Source organism: Salvia hispanica, chromosome 2 (assembly GCF_029641045.1).
Source record: "Salvia hispanica isolate PSC_SH4W2 chromosome 2, Shi_PSC_v1, whole genome shotgun sequence".
Classification (NCBI taxonomy): domain Eukaryota; kingdom Viridiplantae; phylum Streptophyta; class Magnoliopsida; order Lamiales; family Lamiaceae; genus Salvia; species Salvia hispanica.
The window spans coordinates 19,105,491-19,127,274 of record NC_142693.1 but is presented as its reverse complement, the minus strand read 5'-3'; the positions used below and the strand labels follow the sequence as shown (position 1 = coordinate 19,127,274).

The 21,784-nt window shown below is 36.6% G+C and overlaps 4 protein-coding genes across 6 annotated transcripts; 2 read left to right on the top strand and 2 right to left on the bottom strand.

The window, feature by feature from the left end:
• Positions 1-288: 288 nt before the first annotated feature.
• Positions 289-3,005, bottom strand: OTP84 (Tetratricopeptide repeat (TPR)-like superfamily protein). The gene has a single exon (XM_048110104.2). The coding sequence runs from the start codon at positions 2,976-2,978 to the stop codon at positions 402-404; it is 2,577 nt and encodes an 858-aa protein (XP_047966061.2). The 5' UTR covers positions 2,979-3,005; the 3' UTR covers positions 289-401.
• A 5,460-nt stretch (positions 3,006-8,465) lies between these two features.
• On the top strand, positions 8,466-9,563 carry LOC125206721 (small ribosomal subunit protein eS28x). Its single transcript, XM_048105961.2, has 2 exons — positions 8,466-8,592; positions 9,171-9,563. Exon 2 carries the CDS (start codon positions 9,172-9,174, stop codon positions 9,367-9,369), a length of 198 nt encoding a protein of 65 aa, XP_047961918.1. The 5' UTR covers positions 8,466-8,592; position 9,171; the 3' UTR covers positions 9,370-9,563.
• Positions 9,564-9,967: 404 nt separating this feature from the next.
• Positions 9,968-14,111, bottom strand: LOC125202553 (cleavage stimulating factor 64-like). 3 transcript variants are annotated; one of them, XM_089063623.1, is made up of 10 exons: positions 13,737-14,111; positions 13,402-13,480; positions 12,960-13,143; positions 12,824-12,857; positions 12,458-12,702; positions 12,099-12,176; positions 11,824-11,859; positions 11,237-11,728; positions 10,689-10,934; positions 9,968-10,302 (listed from the first exon to the last, which is right to left on the bottom strand). In XM_089063623.1, the coding sequence occupies exons 1-10, from the start codon at positions 13,774-13,776 to the stop codon at positions 10,165-10,167; spliced, it is 1,572 nt and encodes a 523-aa protein (XP_088919749.1). In that variant the 5' UTR covers positions 13,777-14,111; the 3' UTR covers positions 9,968-10,164. The 3 variants fall into 3 exon arrangements, with proteins under 3 accessions (XP_088919749.1, XP_088919748.1, XP_047956925.2); XM_089063622.1 differs by having other exon boundaries at positions 11,237-11,734; positions 13,737-14,110; XM_048100968.2 differs by having other exon boundaries at positions 11,237-11,734; positions 12,969-13,143; positions 13,737-14,109.
• A 1,166-nt stretch (positions 14,112-15,277) lies between these two features.
• On the top strand, positions 15,278-20,781 carry LOC125201161 (nucleotide/nucleic acid binding protein). The gene is made up of 14 exons (XM_048099129.2): positions 15,278-15,430; positions 15,513-15,620; positions 15,716-15,830; positions 16,285-17,009; positions 17,101-17,232; positions 17,615-17,704; positions 17,803-17,926; positions 18,270-18,593; positions 18,812-18,876; positions 19,130-19,292; positions 19,587-19,691; positions 19,792-19,893; positions 19,979-20,149; positions 20,326-20,781. Coding segments are annotated over exons 1-14 (2,517 nt in total). The 5' UTR covers positions 15,278-15,428; the 3' UTR covers positions 20,617-20,781.
• The last annotated feature ends 1,003 nt before the right edge of the window (positions 20,782-21,784 follow it).

The following is a 21,784-nucleotide window of genomic DNA, read 5'->3' as shown; positions in this document are numbered from 1 at the left end:
ATCCATAAGAAGTACTTCCTCCGTCCCCAAAGAATATGCACTTTGGGTTCGGCGTGAGTTTTAATGTAAAATTAGTAAAGTAAAAGAGAGGTAGAGAGAAAAAGTAATTTAAGTATTGTTAGTGGAGAATGTGTCTCACCTCTTTAGAGTAAAGAGAGAAGACTTTCTAAAATTAGAAAGTGCATATTCTAGTGGGACGAACTATAAAAAAGAGTGCATATTCTTGTAGGACCGAAGAGGGTGTAGACCGTGTAGTTAACAAAGAAAATTGATTATAGAATAAATAGATGAGAAAATAATGCTAGTAGCTACAGATTGTATTACATTTTTGTCTAAATTTTCCACATTACAATTTGTATTTTCTTATTTTCTTTGATTACATACTACCTTGGCTACAAATATCACCAATAATCTCCACAAGAGCAAGCACCATCCTTGAAATGATGGAACCTCCTAACATCCCTCACAACAATCTCCCTATCAACAATCTTGGAGATGAATTTTGTTGCAGAGTGGCAATCGTTGCAAACCCTCAGATTCTTCGAGACTCGAATGGTCGAGCCACGAGGCGTGTTAAGGAGGCCGAACGCAATCGCCAGTCGCTCGCTGTGCCCACACAGCAAGCTCTCCTTCTCCTCCTCGTCAACATTGTGAAGAACACACGACGTGTCAGGCACGTAACCGTCCCTCTTCATCCTATCGAACAGATCGTTCAGATACGCGTACAGCTGCTCGCTCTGGGGGTGCCTCGTGTCCCCAGCCACGAACTTGTGCACCTCGCCACTGTACTCGATCCAGCTGCATCCGGGCTCTTTCTTCAGCCGCTTGCTTCTCATCTTCCTACGAACTTCGTTAGCCTTCTCCCAGAGCCCGGCCGATGAGTAGATGTTTGACAGCAAGACGTAATGGCTTGCAACGTTCGCTTCTAACTTAAACAGATTGGATGCAGAGATCTCCCCGAGCTCTACGTTTTGATGGATCCTGCAAGCACCGAGTAAGCTACTCCACACCCCAACCTTGTCCAGCCCCACAGGCATCGAGTTGATGATGTCATGCGCTTCATCAAGCCGGCCTGCTCGACCTAGAAGGTCAACAACACACGCGTAGTGATCAGCAATAGGCTCGACTCCATGTTCTACTTTCATCGTCTGGAACAGTCTTTTGCCTTCATCCACCAGCCCGGAATGACTGCAAGCTGCGAATACTGCGATAAAAGTAACCTCGTTAGGCTTAACTTCGGCTGCCATTTTCCTAAAAAGTGCCAACGCCCCGTCTCCCTCTCCGTGCATCCCACAAGCCAGGATCATAGCATTCCATGTTATTACATTTCTATTAGGCATGCTCTCGAAAACTCTCCGAGCCATAACCAAGCAACCGCACTTGGCATACATATCAACGAGCGCACTTCCAACAGCCACATCCGATTCCAATCCATTTCTAAACGCATAAGCATGAATCTCCTTTCCTTTCGCTAGAGCTGCCAGAGCAGCACAGCCAGGGAGGATGGTCATGAGCGTTACAGAATTAGGTCTAAACGAGACCTCAGCGTTCTTTTCAGATGTTTGCATCTCGTGCAATAAGATAAGAGCATCTTCGTGGTAACCACACACGACGTAGCCAGTTATCATCGTGTTGTACGACACGATATCTTTGCTTTCCATACTGTGAAATATATACTCCGAAACATCCACCTTCCCAACCCGGGAATACAAGTCCATCAGAGCATTTTGAACGTATCTATCGCTCCCAAGCCCCAACTTCAAGACGTATCCGTGCATAACCTCTTTATCAACAAAGGCCTCGCAGTGCACACAAGCCGGCAAGACACTAGCCATTGTGGTCGGGTTAGGGAATAAACCGGACATAACCATCAACTTCATAAACAACCTCACCGCCTCCAAGTAAAACCCGTTTTGCGCATAACCAGCAAACATAGCATTCCACACCCCAAGCTTCCGATCAAATGCAATGTCGAAAACTCTTCTCCCACTCGCAACTTGCTTACAGTTACAATACATATCCACCAAAGCACTCGTCACAAAGGAATTCCTCATGAAACCATCATTCCTCACTACAAAAGCATGAATCTCTTTCCCCAAATCCAAAAGCTCCAAATGGGAACAAGCTGGGAGCACGCTCGAAATGGTAACCCCATCCGGCTTAAACCCTTCATCATTCATACCACGGAAACACTCCAAACCCTCGTAGAATCTATCACTCTGCGAAAACGCACTGATAATCGTGTTCCACGACACCATATCTCGATAAGCAAACCGCTCAAATATGATCCTAGCATCATCCACTCTCCCCAATTTCGCATACATCGCCATCAAAGAATTATCCGTAAACGTCTTCCTCTCATCGACTCGCAAGCTATACCCATGAAGCTGCTTCCCAAGCCTCAATCCATCTCCCTTCCTCAAATTGCTACAAGCAAGAGCGACACTGACTAAAGTAAACGAGCTAGGCTCGATTTTCTCCAGCCACATCAAGCGGAAAGCCTCCAAAGCCAGCTCCCACTCCTCATATTTACACAGGGCGTTGATCAGCGAGTTCCAGGAAACCTGGTCTCTTTGGGGAATTCTGTCGAACACCTTGAAGACTTGCTCGACTTCGCTGCCGCATTTGGCGTACATGTGCAGAACGGTGTTGGAGACGGTGGCGTGGGAATTGAAGCCCAATTTGACGAGGGAGGCGTGAATCTGCTGGCCGAGGCGGAGGTCTTGGAGGGCGGTGGCGGCCTTTAAGGCGGCGGGGAAGGCGTAATTGTCGGGGGGGATTCCGGCGGCTTGCATTTGGATGAAAGTGGTGAGGGCTTGATTGGGGGAGTTTGAGCGGGCGTGGGAGCGGAGGGATTCGATCCATGAGTGTTTGGAGCGGGTGGGGTCGGGTGGTGCGGTGGTGAGGAGCGGTGGATTTTGGGTTTGGATTGGATTGGGGAGAGATGGCGAGGGAGGAATTGGGAGGGAGAAGTGCATGGTGTTATTACATTAACGGATTAACGGATTAGGATGTGAACTGTGAAGAAATTCTTAGAATTTTTGTTGGTTGTTTTTTTTTTTATGTTTTTTAAAATATATTACTTCCTCCGTTTCATAGTAATAGAGTCATTTTGTCATTTTGGTACGTTCTAATTGAGTCATTTCCTTTTTTTAGTAAAAGTCAACATATTTTTCCACCCCTACTTTATTCTCTCTTCATCTCTCTACCTTTTTCATTTTCCACTTTATTCTCTCTTTACTTAACTCACCTAACACAATTTTTCTTAATCTTCATGCTGAAAAGTTTTGCCTCTATTACTATGGAACGAAGGGAGTACTATTTAATTATATATTTATACTTTTTGCAATTATTCTATTCATATAAAATAATAGTTTAACTATGCTAAAAACAATTTAACTCATCGAAAAAATAGATATTGGTGTCTAAAGTCAATTTTGGCGAAAATTTGATATTATCCAAAAACTTTAAATTGATCTAAAATATCATAAACTTTACATTTTATTTGTTATTCCATTTTCTACGACAAGTCAATCACTATGTCCGACCAACTTTCATATAGTATTTTTTGTGATTAAATATTTGAAGACAAGAATTAATGGTTTGTATTCCAAATTCTGAATAAATGATTAAGCATTTCAAATATACTAAACCCTTACTAGGTAATTTGATTAGAAACTAATACTACTTCCGTCCATTAAAAATTGACTAAATTTATCATTTTGGGCCGTCCACCAAAATTAGACTAAATTCTAAATATAAAAAGTTTTAAATCAATACAAACACTTCATTTTAAATATAAACCCCACAATCTACTAACACTACTTTCACCACTTTTTTCCTCTCTTTCTCTTACTTATCAATTGCATATTAAAATCTGTGTCATTTGCAACTTTGTCTATTTTTTGGACGGAGGTACCATATAAAATATTCAAAAAATTGAAAATTTCAAAAATCCCGAAATATTGAACAAAACGGATAATTTGAAAGTCGTGATGATATCACTTTCAGATCAAATCAATTTCGGTGGTTCTACCAAAATATTTGATCGGATACAATTAAGAGAAATCAGAACTACTGAATGTTGATGTTCGAGAAAGTATATCTGAACCAAAAAGAATCGACCAGATTTAACAACATGAACCAGTGCATCTGTAGATGAACTAGTGCATCTGTTGAGGGGAAAAAACCGAAAATAACTCATTTTCAAAAGGTTTCCGAAATTGCATATTAGTCCTTTGACTTTCAGAAATTACATTTTCGGATGAATTTCTTACACAGCAACTTCGTTGGATGGCCTCTTTCCAAAAATGCAGAATCCCTTGAAGCCATAGCTTCTTTGTAGGTCCTTGGATCATCACCAATAGTAAAGCAATATTGATATTGAAAATTAATTTTATTTCTTGATCCTTCTAGTAAGTACAATTGGAAATCGTTTCCAAAAGACTTATCTTTTCTTGCTCTACCACTTCTCCTAGCATTAGGAGGTGTATCATTCACTTTTTCAGTTACACCAGAATTACTAGACCTTGCAATCATGTCTCCTGGTTTAGATATAGACGTGAATCTATCCTCATTGCCAAAATCAGCATCCATTGACTCAATAACAAGCAGAATTTTCAGAATAGCCAAGAAACACACAATCTATACCTCTTTGACCTATGGTTTTCATTTTAGGGTCAGTTAGTCTTACCACAGCTCGACAACCCCAAACTCTGAGATAACTCAGTTTTGGCGGTTTCTTATGCCAAAGTTCATAAAGGGTTATCTTGTTCCTTTTATTAGGAACTCTATTCAACAAATAACAAGCTGTTAACATAGCCTCACCCCAAAATCCTTCACTTAGGCCAGAATAGCACAACATTGAATTAATCATTTCTTTCAACATTCTATTCTTTCTTTCAGCTACACCATTTTGTTGTGGTGTATATAGAGCAGTCGTCTGATGTATTATACCAGTAGATTCAAAATATGTTGGATCATAATACTCACCTCCCCTATCAGTGCGAAGAACTTAAATCTTCACACCATGATGAAGCTCTACACTTTCTTTAAAGATTTTAAATTTATCAAGAGCTTCATCTTTTGAACGGCATAAATAGACACAGCATGCTGGTATTAAATTTAACATGCAAGTTTTACACTTTTCACTGTTCAACTCAAATGCTGGTATTAAACTCATTTTCGACATCTCTTTCAATCTCTTGTAATGTACATGTCCAAGTCTAGCATGCCACAATTCTGATTTACTAGCATGATTACTAAAACTAGTAGAAGTCATGTAAACATAATTATTAACAAAAGAAACATCTAGATTCAACTTAAACATACCACATAGATAACCGAAACCAATAAAATTGCCATGCCTTGAAAGAATGTATTTGTCACTTTCTAACACTTGTTTATAACCACAATTATTCAACATAATACCAGAAACTAAGTTCTTACGAATACCAGGTACATATACAACATTATCTAACACTAAGGAATTTCCAGAAGTAATTACTAGGCTAACAGATCCTATTCCTTTGATTGGTTCAGTTGCAACGTTGCCCATCTTCAAAGAAGATCCATCTTCAATTGGTTTAAAATCCTTGAACCATTGACAATCCTTGCATACATGACACGTTGCACCCGAATCAATCCACCATGAAAGATCATCATCATGCACATAAAATGCTTCAGAGATTATTGATGCATAATAATTCTCAACAGAATGATCACTAGGTACAGAAAACGAACCTGATTGCTTTTCAGGATCCTTGGATCCACTTGAACCAGCCTCGTTTTTTCCTTTTCCTCCACCCTTTCCAGACTTACAATCCTTCTTGAAGTGCCCAGATTTGCCACACTTCCAGCAAGTCAGTTTAGGCTTCTTATTCCCAGCCTTACTGTTATTCCCTTGAAACTTCCGTTTCCCTTGAAACACACGTTTCTCTTTACCAGCCTTTGAGGATTCACCCTCTTCCACCATGTTCACAGAAGAACCAACCATGTTTTTAGCATTACCAACAGAGCCATTTTCCATATCACGTATGGACTGTTCAATTTGGAAGTCACTTCCAAGTTCGACCAAATTCAACTCCTCTTTCTTATGTTTCAGATTATTTTTAAAATCCTTCCAAGATGGTGGCAGTTTATCAATAATACTAGAGACAGAAATGGATTCATCCATTTTCATATCATATTGGAAAAACTGTCCCAATATCCTCAACAACTCGTTGTATTGCTCCATGACAGACCTCAAATCAACCATTTTATAGTTAATAAAGTTACCAACAAGAAATTTCTTGCTAGAGGCATCTTCTGCCATATATTTGGCTTCGAGAGAATCCCACAATTCCTTAGCAGACTCAACATTTTGATACACATCAAATAGAGAATCAGACATACCGTTTAAGATGTGACCACGACATATGTAGTCATCGTTCTCCCACTTCATCCGCCTCCTCGTCTGTTCCAGAGTTTCATTTTCAACAGCCTCAGCCATGGGAGTACTCAGAACGTACACGACCTTGAGATTCGTCAGCATGAAATGCATCTTCTTTTACCAGCGTCTGAAATCCTGGCCAGCAAATTTATCCAACTTCGCGAAACCTTTCGTTCCTTCCTTCACCGTTTCCTTGTTCGACATTTTCGATTTGATTTGATCTTTGTTAGGGAGATTTAGAATATTGAACAAAACGGATAATCTGAAAGTCGTGATGATATCACTTTCATATCAATTCAGCCCCCGGACCCCCGTCCATCATAATGAATTCAAATAAGCGTGCACTCCGCACTTCCATACTTATATGATATATCATTATGATAATACTGATCAATCAAGTTAACCCAATTACACTAAAATATCCAACAATGCAGTGGTGATGAGCGGTGGATTTTGGGTTTGGATTGGATTGGGGAGAGATAGTGAGGGAGGAATTGGGGGGGAGCAGTGCATGGTGTTATTACATTAACGGATTAACGGATTAGGATGTGAACTGTGAAAGAAATTCTTGAATTTTTGTTGGTTGTTTTTTTTTTTTTATGTTTTTTAAAATATATTACTTCCTCCGTTTCATAGTAATAGAGTCATTTTGTCATTTTGGTACGTTCCATAGTAATTGAGTCATTTCCTTTTTTTAGTAAAAGTCAACATATTTTTCCACCCCTACTTTATTCTCTCTTCATCTCTCTACCTTTTTCATTTTCTATTTTATTCTCTCTTTACTTAACTCACCTAACACAATTTTTCTTAATCTCCATGGTGAAAAGTTTTGCCTCTATTACTATGGAACGAAGGGAGTACTATTTAATTATATATTTATACTTTTTGCAATTATTCTATTCATATAAAATAATAGTTTAACTATGCTAAAAACAATTTAACTCATCGAAAAAATAGATATTGGTGTCTAAAGTCAATTTTGGCGAAAATTTGATATTATCCAAAAACTTTAAATTGATCTAAAATATCATAAACTTTACATTTTATTTGTTACTCCATTTTCTATGATAAGTCAATCACTATGTCCGACCAACTTTCATATATTTTTTATGATTAAATATTTGAAGGCAAGAATTAATGGTTTGTATTCCAAATTCTGAATAAATGATTAAGCATTTCAAATATACTAAACCCTTACTAGGTAATTTGATTAGAAACTAATACTACTTCCGTTCATTAAAAATTGACTAAGTTTATCATTTTGGGCCGTCCACTAAAATTAGACTAAATTCTAATAATAAAAAGTTTTAAATCAATACAAACACTTCATTTTAAATATAAACCCCACAATTTACTAACACTACTTTCACCACTTTTTTCCTCTGTTTCTCTTACTCATCAATTGCATATTAATATCTGTGTCATTTGCAACTTTGTCTATTTTTTAGACAGAAGTACCATATAAAATATTCAAAAAATTGAAAATTTAAAAAATCCCGATCTCATTTTTTTCTACTTAAATAGAAATGCATCCATCCGTGTTACTTTTCATTTCAAGTCATTAATTTGTATCATTATCTCGAATTAGTGTGGTCATATATTACATACAATATTTTAATTTAATTTATTTTTATTTTTATCAATTTTGTATTAAAATGATGTCATTCACTATTCAAATTATTTTGTATAAATGAATATAATATGAATCAATCAACTCATCCCGTTATTTTAGGTTTAAATGCCCTAACATTAATACATTACAAATCATTCAATACAAATATTAAATAATCCAATAAAATGAAATAAATGGGCTAGGATATTGTTAAAAATACCATATAAAACGAATATTTTCAATTTATAATATATTTAATCTGCAAAATCAAAATTTGCTAATATTTTAATTTCATCAAAATCGAAATTTCAAAAAATCCAACCAAATTTCAAATTTTAATTTGGATCGGTGAAAACAGTTGATACAAAATTTTTAAATTATTGAGTGGATCATGATAAAGGCCCAAAAAAGGCCAGCAAAATAAAAAGAGAGCCCAATTTCGCCAAGGTGTCGTGCAAAATCACCTATAAATAAGAACCTAGGGTTTTTCATCCCCATTCTCGAATTTCTGCTGCAGCGTTTGCTCCCCAGCTTTCATCTGTCTCCGAAGGTTCGTTCGATTCTACCGTTTTACGATCGTTTAGGCTCTCGATTTTTGTGTTAATGATGCTTTTTAGCCTTTTGTGATAAACCTAGCTGCTTCTGGTTTCAATTTGCTTACATATGTTGTTCTTCCATGCTTGCTCGCATCCATTGTAGTTTTATACGGCCGAATTATTGTCTAGATTTATTTAGTAATGTTTGTAGGGCTCTTTAGTTTATAATTATGTGATTAATAATCTGTATCTTGTGGCTTTTAGTTTATAATCATATGATTAATCTGTATTCTGTAGCTTTAATTTGTATTATGTGATTAATCTGTATTCTATAGCTTTAGTTTGTGATTATACGATTAATGTGTATTCTGTAGCTTAAGTTTACAGACACTCAATAGTTTTTAACCTAAATTATAAAACTCTATGTATTCATACACTCTGAATCAGGTTTTTAACCTAAATTAGAAAACTCTATGTATTCATACACTCTGAATCAGGGGAAACCGATACTGTGTATATATGGATGCAATACTAATATCTTTGTTTTGAGGAAAAGATCAAATTGGCTAACTGTGGATTTGTGTTATTGCAGAATGGAATCACAAATCAAGCATGCTGTGGTGATCAAGGTGATCGGCAGGACCGGATCTCGTGGACAGGTCACCCAGGTCAGGGTGAAGTTCATTGATGACCAGAACCGTTTCATCATGAGAAACGTCAAGGGACCGGTTAGGGAGGGAGACATCCTCACCCTGTTGGAGTCCGAGAGAGAGGCCAGGAGGCTTCGTTGATTTGGCAGGGTTCATTTATTTGAATGGCGAATACTCTTTTTGCATCTTCATTTTTGATGTAGGTTGTGTTTGGATTTTGTTACATTTTAAGTTTCTGGTTTTGTTGCTAAATCGACCTTGTGTTGATGTTTGCCCCTACAAAGATGTGTTTGAACACAGTTTGTTGAGTAAACCTACAATTTCTTTTCTGGTAATTTATTATGTCAATTTTTATCCATGCCTTAATTTATGATTTGGTATTGTACTATGATTTCGGTTAATCTATGCTTGGAATAAGAATAACTATATGCAATTCTGTGAAACTAATCAGAATCAGACAAATACAACAGATTCGTCACCATAAAAACAAGACATTAAAGTGGACATGAAGAATAAGCCAAAATTTATTTTCTTTTCGATGATTTGTTCATCCGAATACGAGAACAAGTACGTAATGTTACATGAACGGTACCGCTCCCGTGCATCTGTTGTGCACCTAACTATACTTTACATTGTAAAGTTGACAGTAAGCAATTGCAATTCCCTGCTAAAAGACATTGAAGAAAGATTAATAAGGCTTATGCTATTTTTTGGTCTACAAATTTTGAGCTATGTAGGATAAGCCAAAATTTCTTCTCATTTCAATGATGTGTTCATCCGCGTACAAGAACAACCTCGTAACGTTACATGAATGGTACAGCTCTCGTGCATCTAGTATACACCTAACAATGCTTTAATCGCAAAGTAGTCAGTTGCAATACGCATTGGAGGAAAGATTAATAAAGCTTATGCTATTTTCGGGACTAAAAATGTTGGCTATGTAGCCTGCCGGAGCATCCGTTGAAGTTGCATTACTTGTTCTTGCTGATCCGGTGGGAGCAAACTTAGCTGCTCTGGCGTCAGATTTAGCAGTTGCTGAAGCACAGATGGATCCAAGTCTGGGGGAAGTTGCACCTGTAAACAGTGAAAATTTAGTCTCCATCAGATCAAGCTCTCGAAAAAAGAAATTCATTGAAGATATTATACGAATCATAAATGCAAAATTTCAAAACCGGAGATGTTCTGGTGGATTCAATTAATCTTTCTAGATGCTGCAAATATCTTTATTTCAGCAGATGGAGAAAGATGAATTCGGGTGATGTTCTCATCTATTAGATCAAGATCGCATGAAGTTTCTTCACCTTCAAATGAGATATATATGAATAAAAACATGAGGAGAGATGGAATTTCGATCAGAGCGAACAATGACAAAACCAAATTCTTCAAGCAAGTATGAGAAAATTGATACACGATTTGAAAAGGAATGAATCTGAAAGATATGTCATGGAGAAATTAACTACCTGAGTAGCTTGCTTCCCAGTGTCTGCAATTTCTTTAATTGGAGGTTGTCTTCCTGGAACACCCGAAGACTGGAGTGGTGCGAACATAGGTGAAGGTACGTTCACAGCCTGAGGAGTAGCGGTTCCACCATTCAGTTTCACCAGTTTTGGTGCTCTATCGATCTGGTTCGTCTTACTAGGGACATTTGAAGCATGTCCTTTCAAATCCATATCTTCCGGCATGCCAGAGGATGTTGGTGTGCTATGCTGTTTCAGGAAAAAAGAAATTCACAATCATCTTCAAGATGTGTAGGATTCCTGTATTAAATATTTATCACAACTAATAAGCATAACCTATGTTAAATTATGTTTAGAATCTTTCGTAATTAACATCAAGGGCATAACTTTTCCAGTTACTTCCATTAATGTCATGTAATATTGCTTTGACTTGAAAAACAGATTCTTTGAGAAAAACAGTTTGAACAAACATGAGCAATAGAAAGTAATACAAGACAAAGATATGTTGACTTTCCAATTCCTCTGTTATCAGATCAGGTGAAGTTCTGCACCTGAATGCCTGTCGCTGAAAATTGGGGATTTCCGAGCACAGAAGCATCAGTGGCATCAGTCTGAGACCTTGGCACAGCATTGTACCGTGGATTGCTGGACAGCACCGGGCCTATTTTTTGTGATGTAGGATGCTGCATTTGCTGGTTGAGAGAAGAAGTTGGAACTGACATTTGTTGTCCAACTGACAAACCACTCAATGACAGAGGATGCATAGTGGGATGGGAGGAAACTCCAAATTGAGCAATCAGTTGAGCTTGCTGCAAGGCTTGGTTCTGGTTTAATGGTGCATGTTGAATTTGAGTTTGTGTAATAAATTTCTGGAGTGTATTATATTGGTTTGGAACACCAGCAGATACCCGACTATCTTGTGCAGAAGGCATCAAACCCAATTGAATTTTGTTTTGTGGAAGGGGGGGTAGGCCGGAAAGAATTTGAGCATTTTGCAACAGAGGCTGTACTGGTTGGCTTGAAGCTTGCCGAATATTGGTTGTCTGCAACTGAATATTCCAAAAAATCAAATATACTGAACATAACAGACTGTAGCAAAACTTATCAATGGATGGCAGATGGAGGGAAGAGAACATACCATTTGAGGTGACACTACCCCAAGCATAATCTCAACCTGCATTGAAGTCAAATAAAAGGTTTATTACCGTATTTAATGACATGTAACTAATGATCTGAAGTTAAGAAAATCATAATATTCAGGTTAACCTCATACTGAGAAATGTAATAGATGATGTGCATTGGATGAATGTTTACTGCTACTACTATTTAACTAAAACTTAATAAAAATCAACTGTAAATAGCTAATAAACAATATACTAGTACATATTACTACTATCAAGGGCTGATAAGAACCTGAAAAATAGCTTTGGACAAGTTGGGGATGGCGAGCAATAGTTTCCGGGCTTCTTCTTTATTTTGCATAGCCAGTGCCTGTCAACACCACATGACTGCATAAGATCATGAATCTGCAGATTGAACTCAATGAAAATATCCCATTATTTCTAAGAATGTTAGCCTTTTCATGTTCCAAAGTTATACACCGGGCTTATGTCTTGTATCTTCACATCTCATGGAACGTTTAGGAAGTAAATATTTAGTCACAAATCACTTCTGTTCATTTCGCTTTGACTTTATTTGGGAAAAATAAAAGAAAAAAAGATATCTTTATGTGATATGGAGTTTGTCCAGTTAAATGTTGGGCATCTACTTACCTTAAATTCAGACAAAACCTCTGTTAGCTGACTCCTTGACATTTTGGCCAACTGTCGAGTTAAAGGATCAGTGCCTAACAGGGACGGTGTCTGTAATCCTATCTGATTTGGTATACTGGCAGTCTGAGCCAATCCAAGAGCTCCTGCCATGACACTTGCAGCAGCTGTAGCAACTGAATCGCCTACCGGCAGATGAACACCGGGATGTCCAAGAACTGCTTGACCCCCAAATTGTTTTGGAGCATCTGCATTGCAGGCATTTTGCGGATAAACTTAATATAACTAATTGAAATCCTAACTCCCCAGTCCCCATCTCTATACCAAAAATAGTAATGAAATTATACAAAAACAAAATACTCTAGTTACCAACATTCGGGCCAACACCAGGACCACCACGCCCCTGCCAGAGTATAAACATCTGTTATGTAATTTGAGAGGGAACAGCTTGTTCTATCTCAACAAGATGATAAGTCTATGTACTCACACAAAGAGATGAACATACACTGTTTACCTGTTCCCGGTTCTTGTCAGCGTTCTTGTCATTCTCAGCAAAGTCAACTCTTAGCTGACGGCCATTTATATCATAACCCTGAAGATTACGACGAGCACTCAGAGCTGTCTCTTCATCCTTGTACTCACAGAACCCATAACCCTTTGGTTTTCCGGTTTCTCTGTCAGTAACTAATCTGAGATGGCAAACAACAAGATCAACAAAGTAGGACTCAATGTTATGGGAAAAAAATCAAATATATGTGGTGCTTGGTATACAAACTTTCACATATGCAAATCTAACGAAATTGGCAAGCTGTGGCAGACAAAAGCTATTCATGACCTTGTTGCAACTATAATCACAATAGGTACCATTAGGATCTAATCATTAACACAAATGCACAGCCAATCACATCAGAAAACCATCAGTCAATCAAAACTCGAATTGAACTCACCTGAACGAAACAACCGGCCCAACCTCCTCGCAAATTTGAGTGATTTGCTCTTCAGTAGCATCATACGGTATGTTCCCAACTGCATACACACATACATCCATACACCAACACGCTTAATTAGCTAAAACCTAAAAGTCTAACTCCATTCCCTATTTATCAAAATATAACTAATACGACAACACTAAATAAAACAAATTTCCCAATCAATAAACCACATTTCCATTTTCCACCACAAACCAGAGCAATTTCGAAACGAATTGAGGCTTTACCAAAATCAAACCACCTCCACGGCGTGCATAGATAAAAGAAGAATACATAAATGAAAAAACACTAACCAAAAACGCAGCGATGCTGAGATTGTGCATTGGCGGCCATAGAAAATCGTTGTCCCCGAGCTAATTGCGCAGCTAATTCTACGATCACGCTTATTTCTTCAATCCAAAACGACCTTGAAACAAGTATTACTTCACTATTCGGTTAAATTCAAGTGAGCATAAATTATACTGTGGCAATTCAACGCCGACGGTGAATTTCAAATGAAATCTAGATTCGAACAACAAATTTTATTTATTTACAAACTGGAATTTGGAGAAGACGGTGAGATTTATACGGAGATCGAAGGGCGTCTGTGTTGGCGCCCTCCATAGATTTCATACTCACTTTGGAGTTCATCAGTTTATTTAAGAAAAAATTAGCGATTAATATGACAAAATCAATCTCCATTAGGGGAAATAGGAAAATGGATTGGGCTTTCAAGTTTCTTAATTTGTTGGGCTATCTAACTTTATTATTTAAAAATGTAAGTAATATTTTTCATGTAAAAAGTGTATGGAGAAAACTCTCTCGTTCCCACACAATATTTATCCACGGGAATATACACTTTCTAATTTATATGAGATGGGATATATTTTTTATTAACAATATTTTAGTTATTTTTTAATCTCTTTCTTACCTTATCAATTATATACTATTTAAGATATAATACCTCATCAACTACCTTTTCTATTGGAGCATTAAATTTTATGAAAAAGAGATAAATATGGTAATTATTTATAGTTACTTCTTTATTTACCCTATCCTTTGGACATACCTTAGAGCATCTCCGAGAATGAAAGGTTAAAGAAAGAAGTATACCATCTATTTAACTTCATAAAACGTGAAATATACCATTCCAAAAAATAACACATTCCAAAGATTAAATATACTATAAAAAGGTAAATTATTTTTTAAAATAAAATAATAGTACAAAATCATTCCAAAACATAAAATGTATTTTTAATACATTCTCAAATAACTTTTCCTTTGGAAAATTATTTTTAATAAAAAGAAAATAAATATGGTAATTATATGATTTCATTAATGGAGCGATAAAAATATTTTTTTAAAATCGAAAAAGATATAATACCTTCTCAACAACCTTTTCTCTTAACAAATAAATTTTCATGAAAAAAAAAGTGAAATATGATAATTATATAATTTCTCTCTCCGTTGAAGATACTCTAGAAATCTTCTAACATCTAGCCATATCAATGAACATGCATAATCATAACTAAGACGAAAATTGTATGTATAAACCTAGAGACGAATATTTTGATTTCAGATCGTTTTCTTTGTCAAATATATAAATTAATCCGAAAATTCTAAATTTCTACTATGAAACGAAAAAAAGAGTTTCCTAAATTCGAAAATTCAATATTACTATTATATTGAGTGTTATTGTAAGTATGTATTAAAACTCTTCGAATTATGGTTCGAATTTTGGAAATAAAAATTAAAATCCAATTAGGATGAAGCCCAACTAAAAAAATGCAATGCGCGGGCCAATTGCAAAAGCCCTCGACCTAATTTTAAGTCCAATCCAACCGCTTCCCCCATTCACAAAAATCACATTGCCGACCAATTCTCTCTCTTCACCGCCTCTCTCTATCAGTGTGCTCCTGTCTCCGGCGGCGATTTATCTCGCAGCTAGCTGTGCGGCGTGGACTGTTGCAGCTTGTTATATCACATACGAATAGTATCCTCAAATCATGTATTTGCTTCTTCTTTTTACTAGCTGATTTCGTTCTCTGAAATTTATACTGTATCTAATGGTAGTGCATTTGGTTTCATAGGTCGCGAATTTGTGTGAAAAACTTGCCTAAGTATGCAGCGGAGGAGCATCTTCGAGAATTCTTCTCTCAGAAAGGGGAAGTGACGGATGCAAAGCTTATGCGCACCAAGTGATCACCTCTCTTTACTTTTTTTTTTTCAGTATTGAGATTGCTATTTTATTGATTTGTTGTTTATTTACCTGACGTGGTGGAAATTGGTTCAGGGATGGGAAGAGCCGGCAATTTGGCTTTGTGGGGTATAGGACGGAGAGTGAGGCTGAGGAAGCTATTAAGTATTTTAACAAATCTTTTATGCATACTGCCAGAATTACTTGTGAGGTCTGTCTCACTTTTCTGCTTCACTCACTATAATGTATTTTTTTGTCGATTTTAAGGTTTTAAAGTTATTAGCCTTGCGATGATAATTAGGATAGTGGTAGTGGTATGATGGAGGGCATTATGATGAGTGGCCAAAATGGTTAATTAGGGAGAATGACACACATTTAATTGAATTTCTCTTTTTTTCATTGAATTGTTTATACTTAGGCATCAACCTATAAAAGTAAGATAAAATAAGTAAAAATATGTGGATAGAAGTTCCATTGCTTGTAACATGAACTGACTATTGGGGCTGTGGGTTGCATAATTAGATCATTCAGACACCTGCAATTGATAGTTTATTAGTAAAGAGTGCTAAAGCATTTACTCTCAGTTAGTTATGTGTGTAGGCTAAAAACTTGAATTTGTCATCTTAAACAATACCATGCTGTAACATTTTAATGTTCACTGCCAGATTGCTCGGAAGGTTGGAGATCCCGAAGCTCCTCGTCCTTGGAGCCGACACTCATTGAAGCAAAAGGAGAATTTGCCTGCAGAAGATAAAAAAGCAACTGGTTTTAAAGATCCTAAAGCCATGGAACAAGATGGGAAGAGTAAGAAAAGTATCAAGGATGATGGGACTGATGATCCCCAATTTCAAGAGTTTCTTGAGGTTATGCAGCATCGGAGCAAGTCAAAATTGTGGGCGAATGATACAGTAGCTGCAGTCTCTCGTGAGAAAAGTGGTTTGGTGCCAGATGACAATTACAAGACGGAAAAAGGAGAGGAATATGAATTTGACGGAGATCTTGAAGAATCAGAAAGAGAAATTGATGCTGCATCAAAAAAAATAGACAAAGCTCAAACTTTGGCTCACGATGAAGCTGTATCCGACATGGATTATTTCAAGAGCAGAATTAAAAAGAATTGGTCAGATTCAGAAAGTAGTGATACCGAGGGTAGTACGGATGGCACTGATAATAGTGATAATGATGAAAGTGCTGCATGTAAAGTAAAGAGAAAATGTGATCCTGTTGAGAAGACAATTGAAACTGATGTTTTTGCTGGGGAGGCTGAAAATGGCTTCTCTAAAGAAAGCAAGAATGGCTCAGATGAACCATCATCCAGTCCGAAAAACGATAATGCTGAAGTTCTAGAATCTACCCGTCTGTTCATCCGCAATCTTCCCTACACTGCCACGTATGTCCCATGCTATTTGGTCATCTACTACACATTCCACTTTTATTTCTTTTGTCATGTACATTTACGCTTACACTTTGTGATTACTCAGCGAGGAGGAACTAGAAAGTCACTTCAGCAAGTATGGTGCTGTATCTCAAGCCCATATAGTTATTGACAAAGAAACAAGACGCTCCAAAGGGTTTGCTTATGTTCATTTTGCTCTCCCAGAAGCTGCTGCTAGGTAATATATCCTGAGCTATAAATCTTGACTTTTTGCAAACACAATTGGCTTGGAAAAGCTAGCTATGTTCTACTCTGTAGTGTTAGGAGTCAATCTCTTAGTAGTCCGTAGATGTAGTTGAGTTTCAACTGACCAAAATCAAAGTGTTTTGTATTCGAACGTTAACCTTATTTTCATAATACTTCTTTTCACATATTTCATATTTCCTTATCATTTGAGTGCCCCACTTCATGTCTTCATCTTTTCACATGGGTTATGGTGTACTATTTTTGGTTTGTTTGCATGATTAACTACATACATTTTAGATGTATAATGTATTTATATATATATATAGAATTGGTGCTATGCCAATGTTCAAAAGTTATTTGTTTTACCATTCCAGGGCTTTGGAAGAGATGGACAGCTCAATTTTTCAGGGGAGGCTGTTGCATGTTATGCTTGCTAAACAAAAAAAGCCTTCTTATGTGCAAGAGTATGCATTCAAGACCCTCGAGTTTCACTGGATATACTAATATCAGGCATTATCTTGTCATTTGATACTTATGAACTTACAATGGATCTCAATTACAGGATTAAAAATGATGAAAAACCATCTTCGAAAACACTTAAGCAGAAAAGGACTGACGAAAGGAAGGCATCAGAAGCTGCCGGAAACACAAAAGCATGGAATAGTTTATTTATGCGTCCTGATACGGTAAGTAAAGTTGAAAATTAGGCTTGTCATCTGCGATTAGTTGCCTTCTTTTGAGATTTTAAGAAACTATCACTGGAATTGTAAGTTTCAGAAACATTGACACGGGTAGGAGAGAAGTTAGTGGTGACAATCTATTTCCCCACTTGAAAAATTGTTACCAAAATAACTTTCTTAAGAGATCCCTAAGTGTAAATCAAGATTTATACTCATTCTCTAAGTACCTTCATTATATGTGTAATGCCATGATTCAGTTTGATTGAGCATTAACCTTCTTAGGCTGTGCTCTTTGACATATTAAAGTGTTCTATCACCTGATAGTTTCTTCTGATCCTTCATATTCAAGGTGGTTGAGAACATTGCACGCAAATTTGGTGTCAGTAAGAGTGAACTTCTAGATAGAGAATCTGATGACCTTGCTGTGAGAATTGCACTGGGGGAAACTCAGGTCATCGCTGAGACTAAAAAAGCTCTATCAAGTGCTGGGGTTAATGTTTCCTCATTGGAAGAGTATGCCGCTGGTAAAACTGATGGTGTAAAGAGAAGCAACCATGTTATATTAGTGAAGAATTTACCATATGGTTCATCAGAAAGTGAATTATCAAGTATGTTCGGCAAGTTTGGCAGCTTGGATAAAATAATTATCCCCCCTACTAAAACCATGGCTTTGGTATGTTTGCTTTGCTGTCTTTTAAATATTTTGTTTTGCTTTGTAGTTTCATTATCTCATACTATATCTATCCCGTTTTATTTAATTTAATGTGTATGCTCCTATATGGTTTCAACTTTTATACACTTGATGCTTAGTTCAATGGTTAGGAGATTTAGTGTGTCAAATTCTGGCATATAATTCAATAATCGAGCACTTTTGTTAAAATTTATGGTTAGGTTATCTTTTTGGAACCTGCTGAAGCCCGTGCAGCTTTCAAAGGTTTAGCATACAAGCGTTACAAGTAAGTTCATCTAATTTTTGAAACGTATATTGTCCTTTATTCAAGGATGTAATGTAATACTTGGTCAAAGTTTGTACTTTTTAAGCAACATATTGAGCTTGAAGGATCACGGTGTCCAAATATTTTGAGGGCCATCACCACTAAATGATTGATATTGCTTGTGGAATAAAGACCTGCACTTCATAGTTAGATATAACATTGCTTCTATTTATCTAGTGTTGGTTTTGTGAAGTTAATATCTCTGGTTTCACAGGGACGGCCCACTGTACTTGGAATGGGCACCTGGTAATATTCTTAGTCAAACCTCAGCTGTTGATGATGGTAAAGCTGGCGGTGAACTTGATGCAAAGAAAGTTGTGCTGAAGCATCAGATTGAAGATATTGCAGAAGAAGATGCTGACCCTGATAGGATCGAGGTTATACTTCAACCAGTTGTATTTTAAAAATACATGATAGCTAAACATTTTTTCATATTTTAACTTTGCGTCGATATAAGTTCTATGATTCAACTTTACCCTTTTTTAAAAATATAACCATTATTAACTGAGATATATGCTTCAGTTAATGATAGTGCTTTTGTAAGGGGGAGAGTTTAGTGCATTAAATTTCTAATGATTATTGCATGAGCTATTGAGCTCTGATTTATTTCAGGTGGTCTAACTACTGCTAGTTGTTCTAAAATTTGCTTGTTGATATCTGCGTTTCTACAGTCACGCTCATTATATGTCAAGAACCTGAACTTCAAAACATCTGAAGAAAGTGTGAAAAAGCATTTTGCAGAGTACATGAAGGGAGGAAAGATTCTTAGTGTCAGGGTATGTTCATTCCCCTCTTCCCACGCTTCATTCCCCTCTTCCCACGCCTACCAAATTTGCTACATTCCCTAATCCATTTTCACTTCTTATACTTCAATAGATCAAGAAGCATGTAAAGAATGGGAAGACTCTTTCAATGGGATTTGGTTTCGTAGAGTTTGATAGTGTTGATACAGCATTGAAGGTTTGCAAGGACCTACAGGTATTCTTTCAGGCCAGCCTATTATGACACGCTGTCCGTTGCCTACTGTATCTCTAGACTCTTACCATTTCGATATTTTCTCCAGGGATCTGTTCTGGATGGGCATGCCCTCATCTTGCAACTTTGCCATCATAAGAAAGATGAAACGATACCTAAAAAAATTGATAATGATAGCTCAACAAAATTGATTGTGAGGAATGTAGCTTTTGAGGCAACTGAAAAGGATCTCAAGCAATTATTTAGTCCCTTTGGTCAGGTATAAGCACTTGCATTTTATCAATTTTACGACATCTTTACTTTAGTTTCTTGCAACTTGGAAGCTATGTGATGCTGGCAAAATCAGAAAACGTTTCGTCCTTGTATTTGGGGTAACCAGACATGTTTGTTCTTTCATGGTTCCTAATCTGGAAACACATCTCCTGTACCCTGCAGATAAAGAGATTGAGGTTGCCAATGAGGTTTGGAAACCATAGAGGTTTTGCTTTCGTAGAGTTTCTCACGAAACAAGAAGCTCGGAATGCCCTTGAAGCGCTCTCAAACACCCATCTCTACGGTCGTCACTTGGTACTGGAGAGGGCAAAAGAAGGAGAGAGCTTAGACGAATTGCGGGCAAGAACAGCCGAGCAGTTTGCGGGCTCTACTAAGTTAAACAATAAAAGAAAGCAGCTTCCTCTTCCCCTACTAGATGAAGGGAATGTCAAGCTTCAAAGAATGGAAGAATAGAGTTTTTGTAGTGTATGTTTTTTTGTATTTCTATCATTAACTTTGTAAACTAGAATGCCGAGTTGTGTAACTTTGATATATTTAAAAACCAACAATTTTGAGGGTGTAACGTAATATCAGTTGATGTAAAACTGGCAATTTTGAGATTTTGTTTTTTCTTTTACAGATATCTCCCTCATATATTGAATTTCTTTTAGGTCAATAAAATTTATGAGTTGTATTGAGCTAAAGTCTGGATAATTTCATTGTCAATTAACGAGTAGTACTCACTGATAGAACCATGATCATAGAATACTATCCTACTCGAAATAAGTACATTTTTCCCATATAATATGGGGATGATAGGCGCTTATCTATGTCGCTTCTTACTCAGAAAAATGACGAGGGCACGTTAGATTTTTAAATCAATATCCATCTTTTTGCTAATAGCCTAAAGAAGTATTCGATATGCAAGATTGTATCTGTCGCTTCTTATTCAAAAAAATGATAAGGGCACGTTAGATTCTTAAATCAATATCCATCTTTTTGTTAATAGCCTAAGGGAGTATTCGATATGCAAGATTATATCTGTCACTTCTTATTCAGAAAAATGATAACGGCACGTTAGATCTTAAATCAATATCCATCTTTTGCTAATAGCCTAAGGGTGTTCAGTATGCAAGATTGTATACGAGATTAAATTTGTAGTGTGTTTGGTTCATGAGATTCAACCCCACAACTCAATCCTAAATGAATAATCATGTGATAATTAGTCATAGCTAATCCCCTATGACTTAAATAATCTCACAACTCAATCCTATATTGTATCTTGTTATTATTTTATCTTGGAAACCGAACACCCCACCTAACAGTAAGCACAATAAAATCCTCTTCATTGTAATATTTTTATTGTCTATCATTATATATCTCATTTACATTTTAATATACTCAATCTCAGGGTCCACTTTTGAAATGAATGGATGAGATTAAAGCTCACAAATTTCAAGAAATAGTAGACAAAATATCAACAAAAGGGTACTATCATCATCATGTTATCATATGATAATTTTTGTGGGTGTTTCTTTATATCAACATAGTGTATTACAAATATCAATAATATGACATGAGAATATCAACACAAGTACAAGAAAACATCAACACAGTTTTATTGATATTTTGCATACACTAT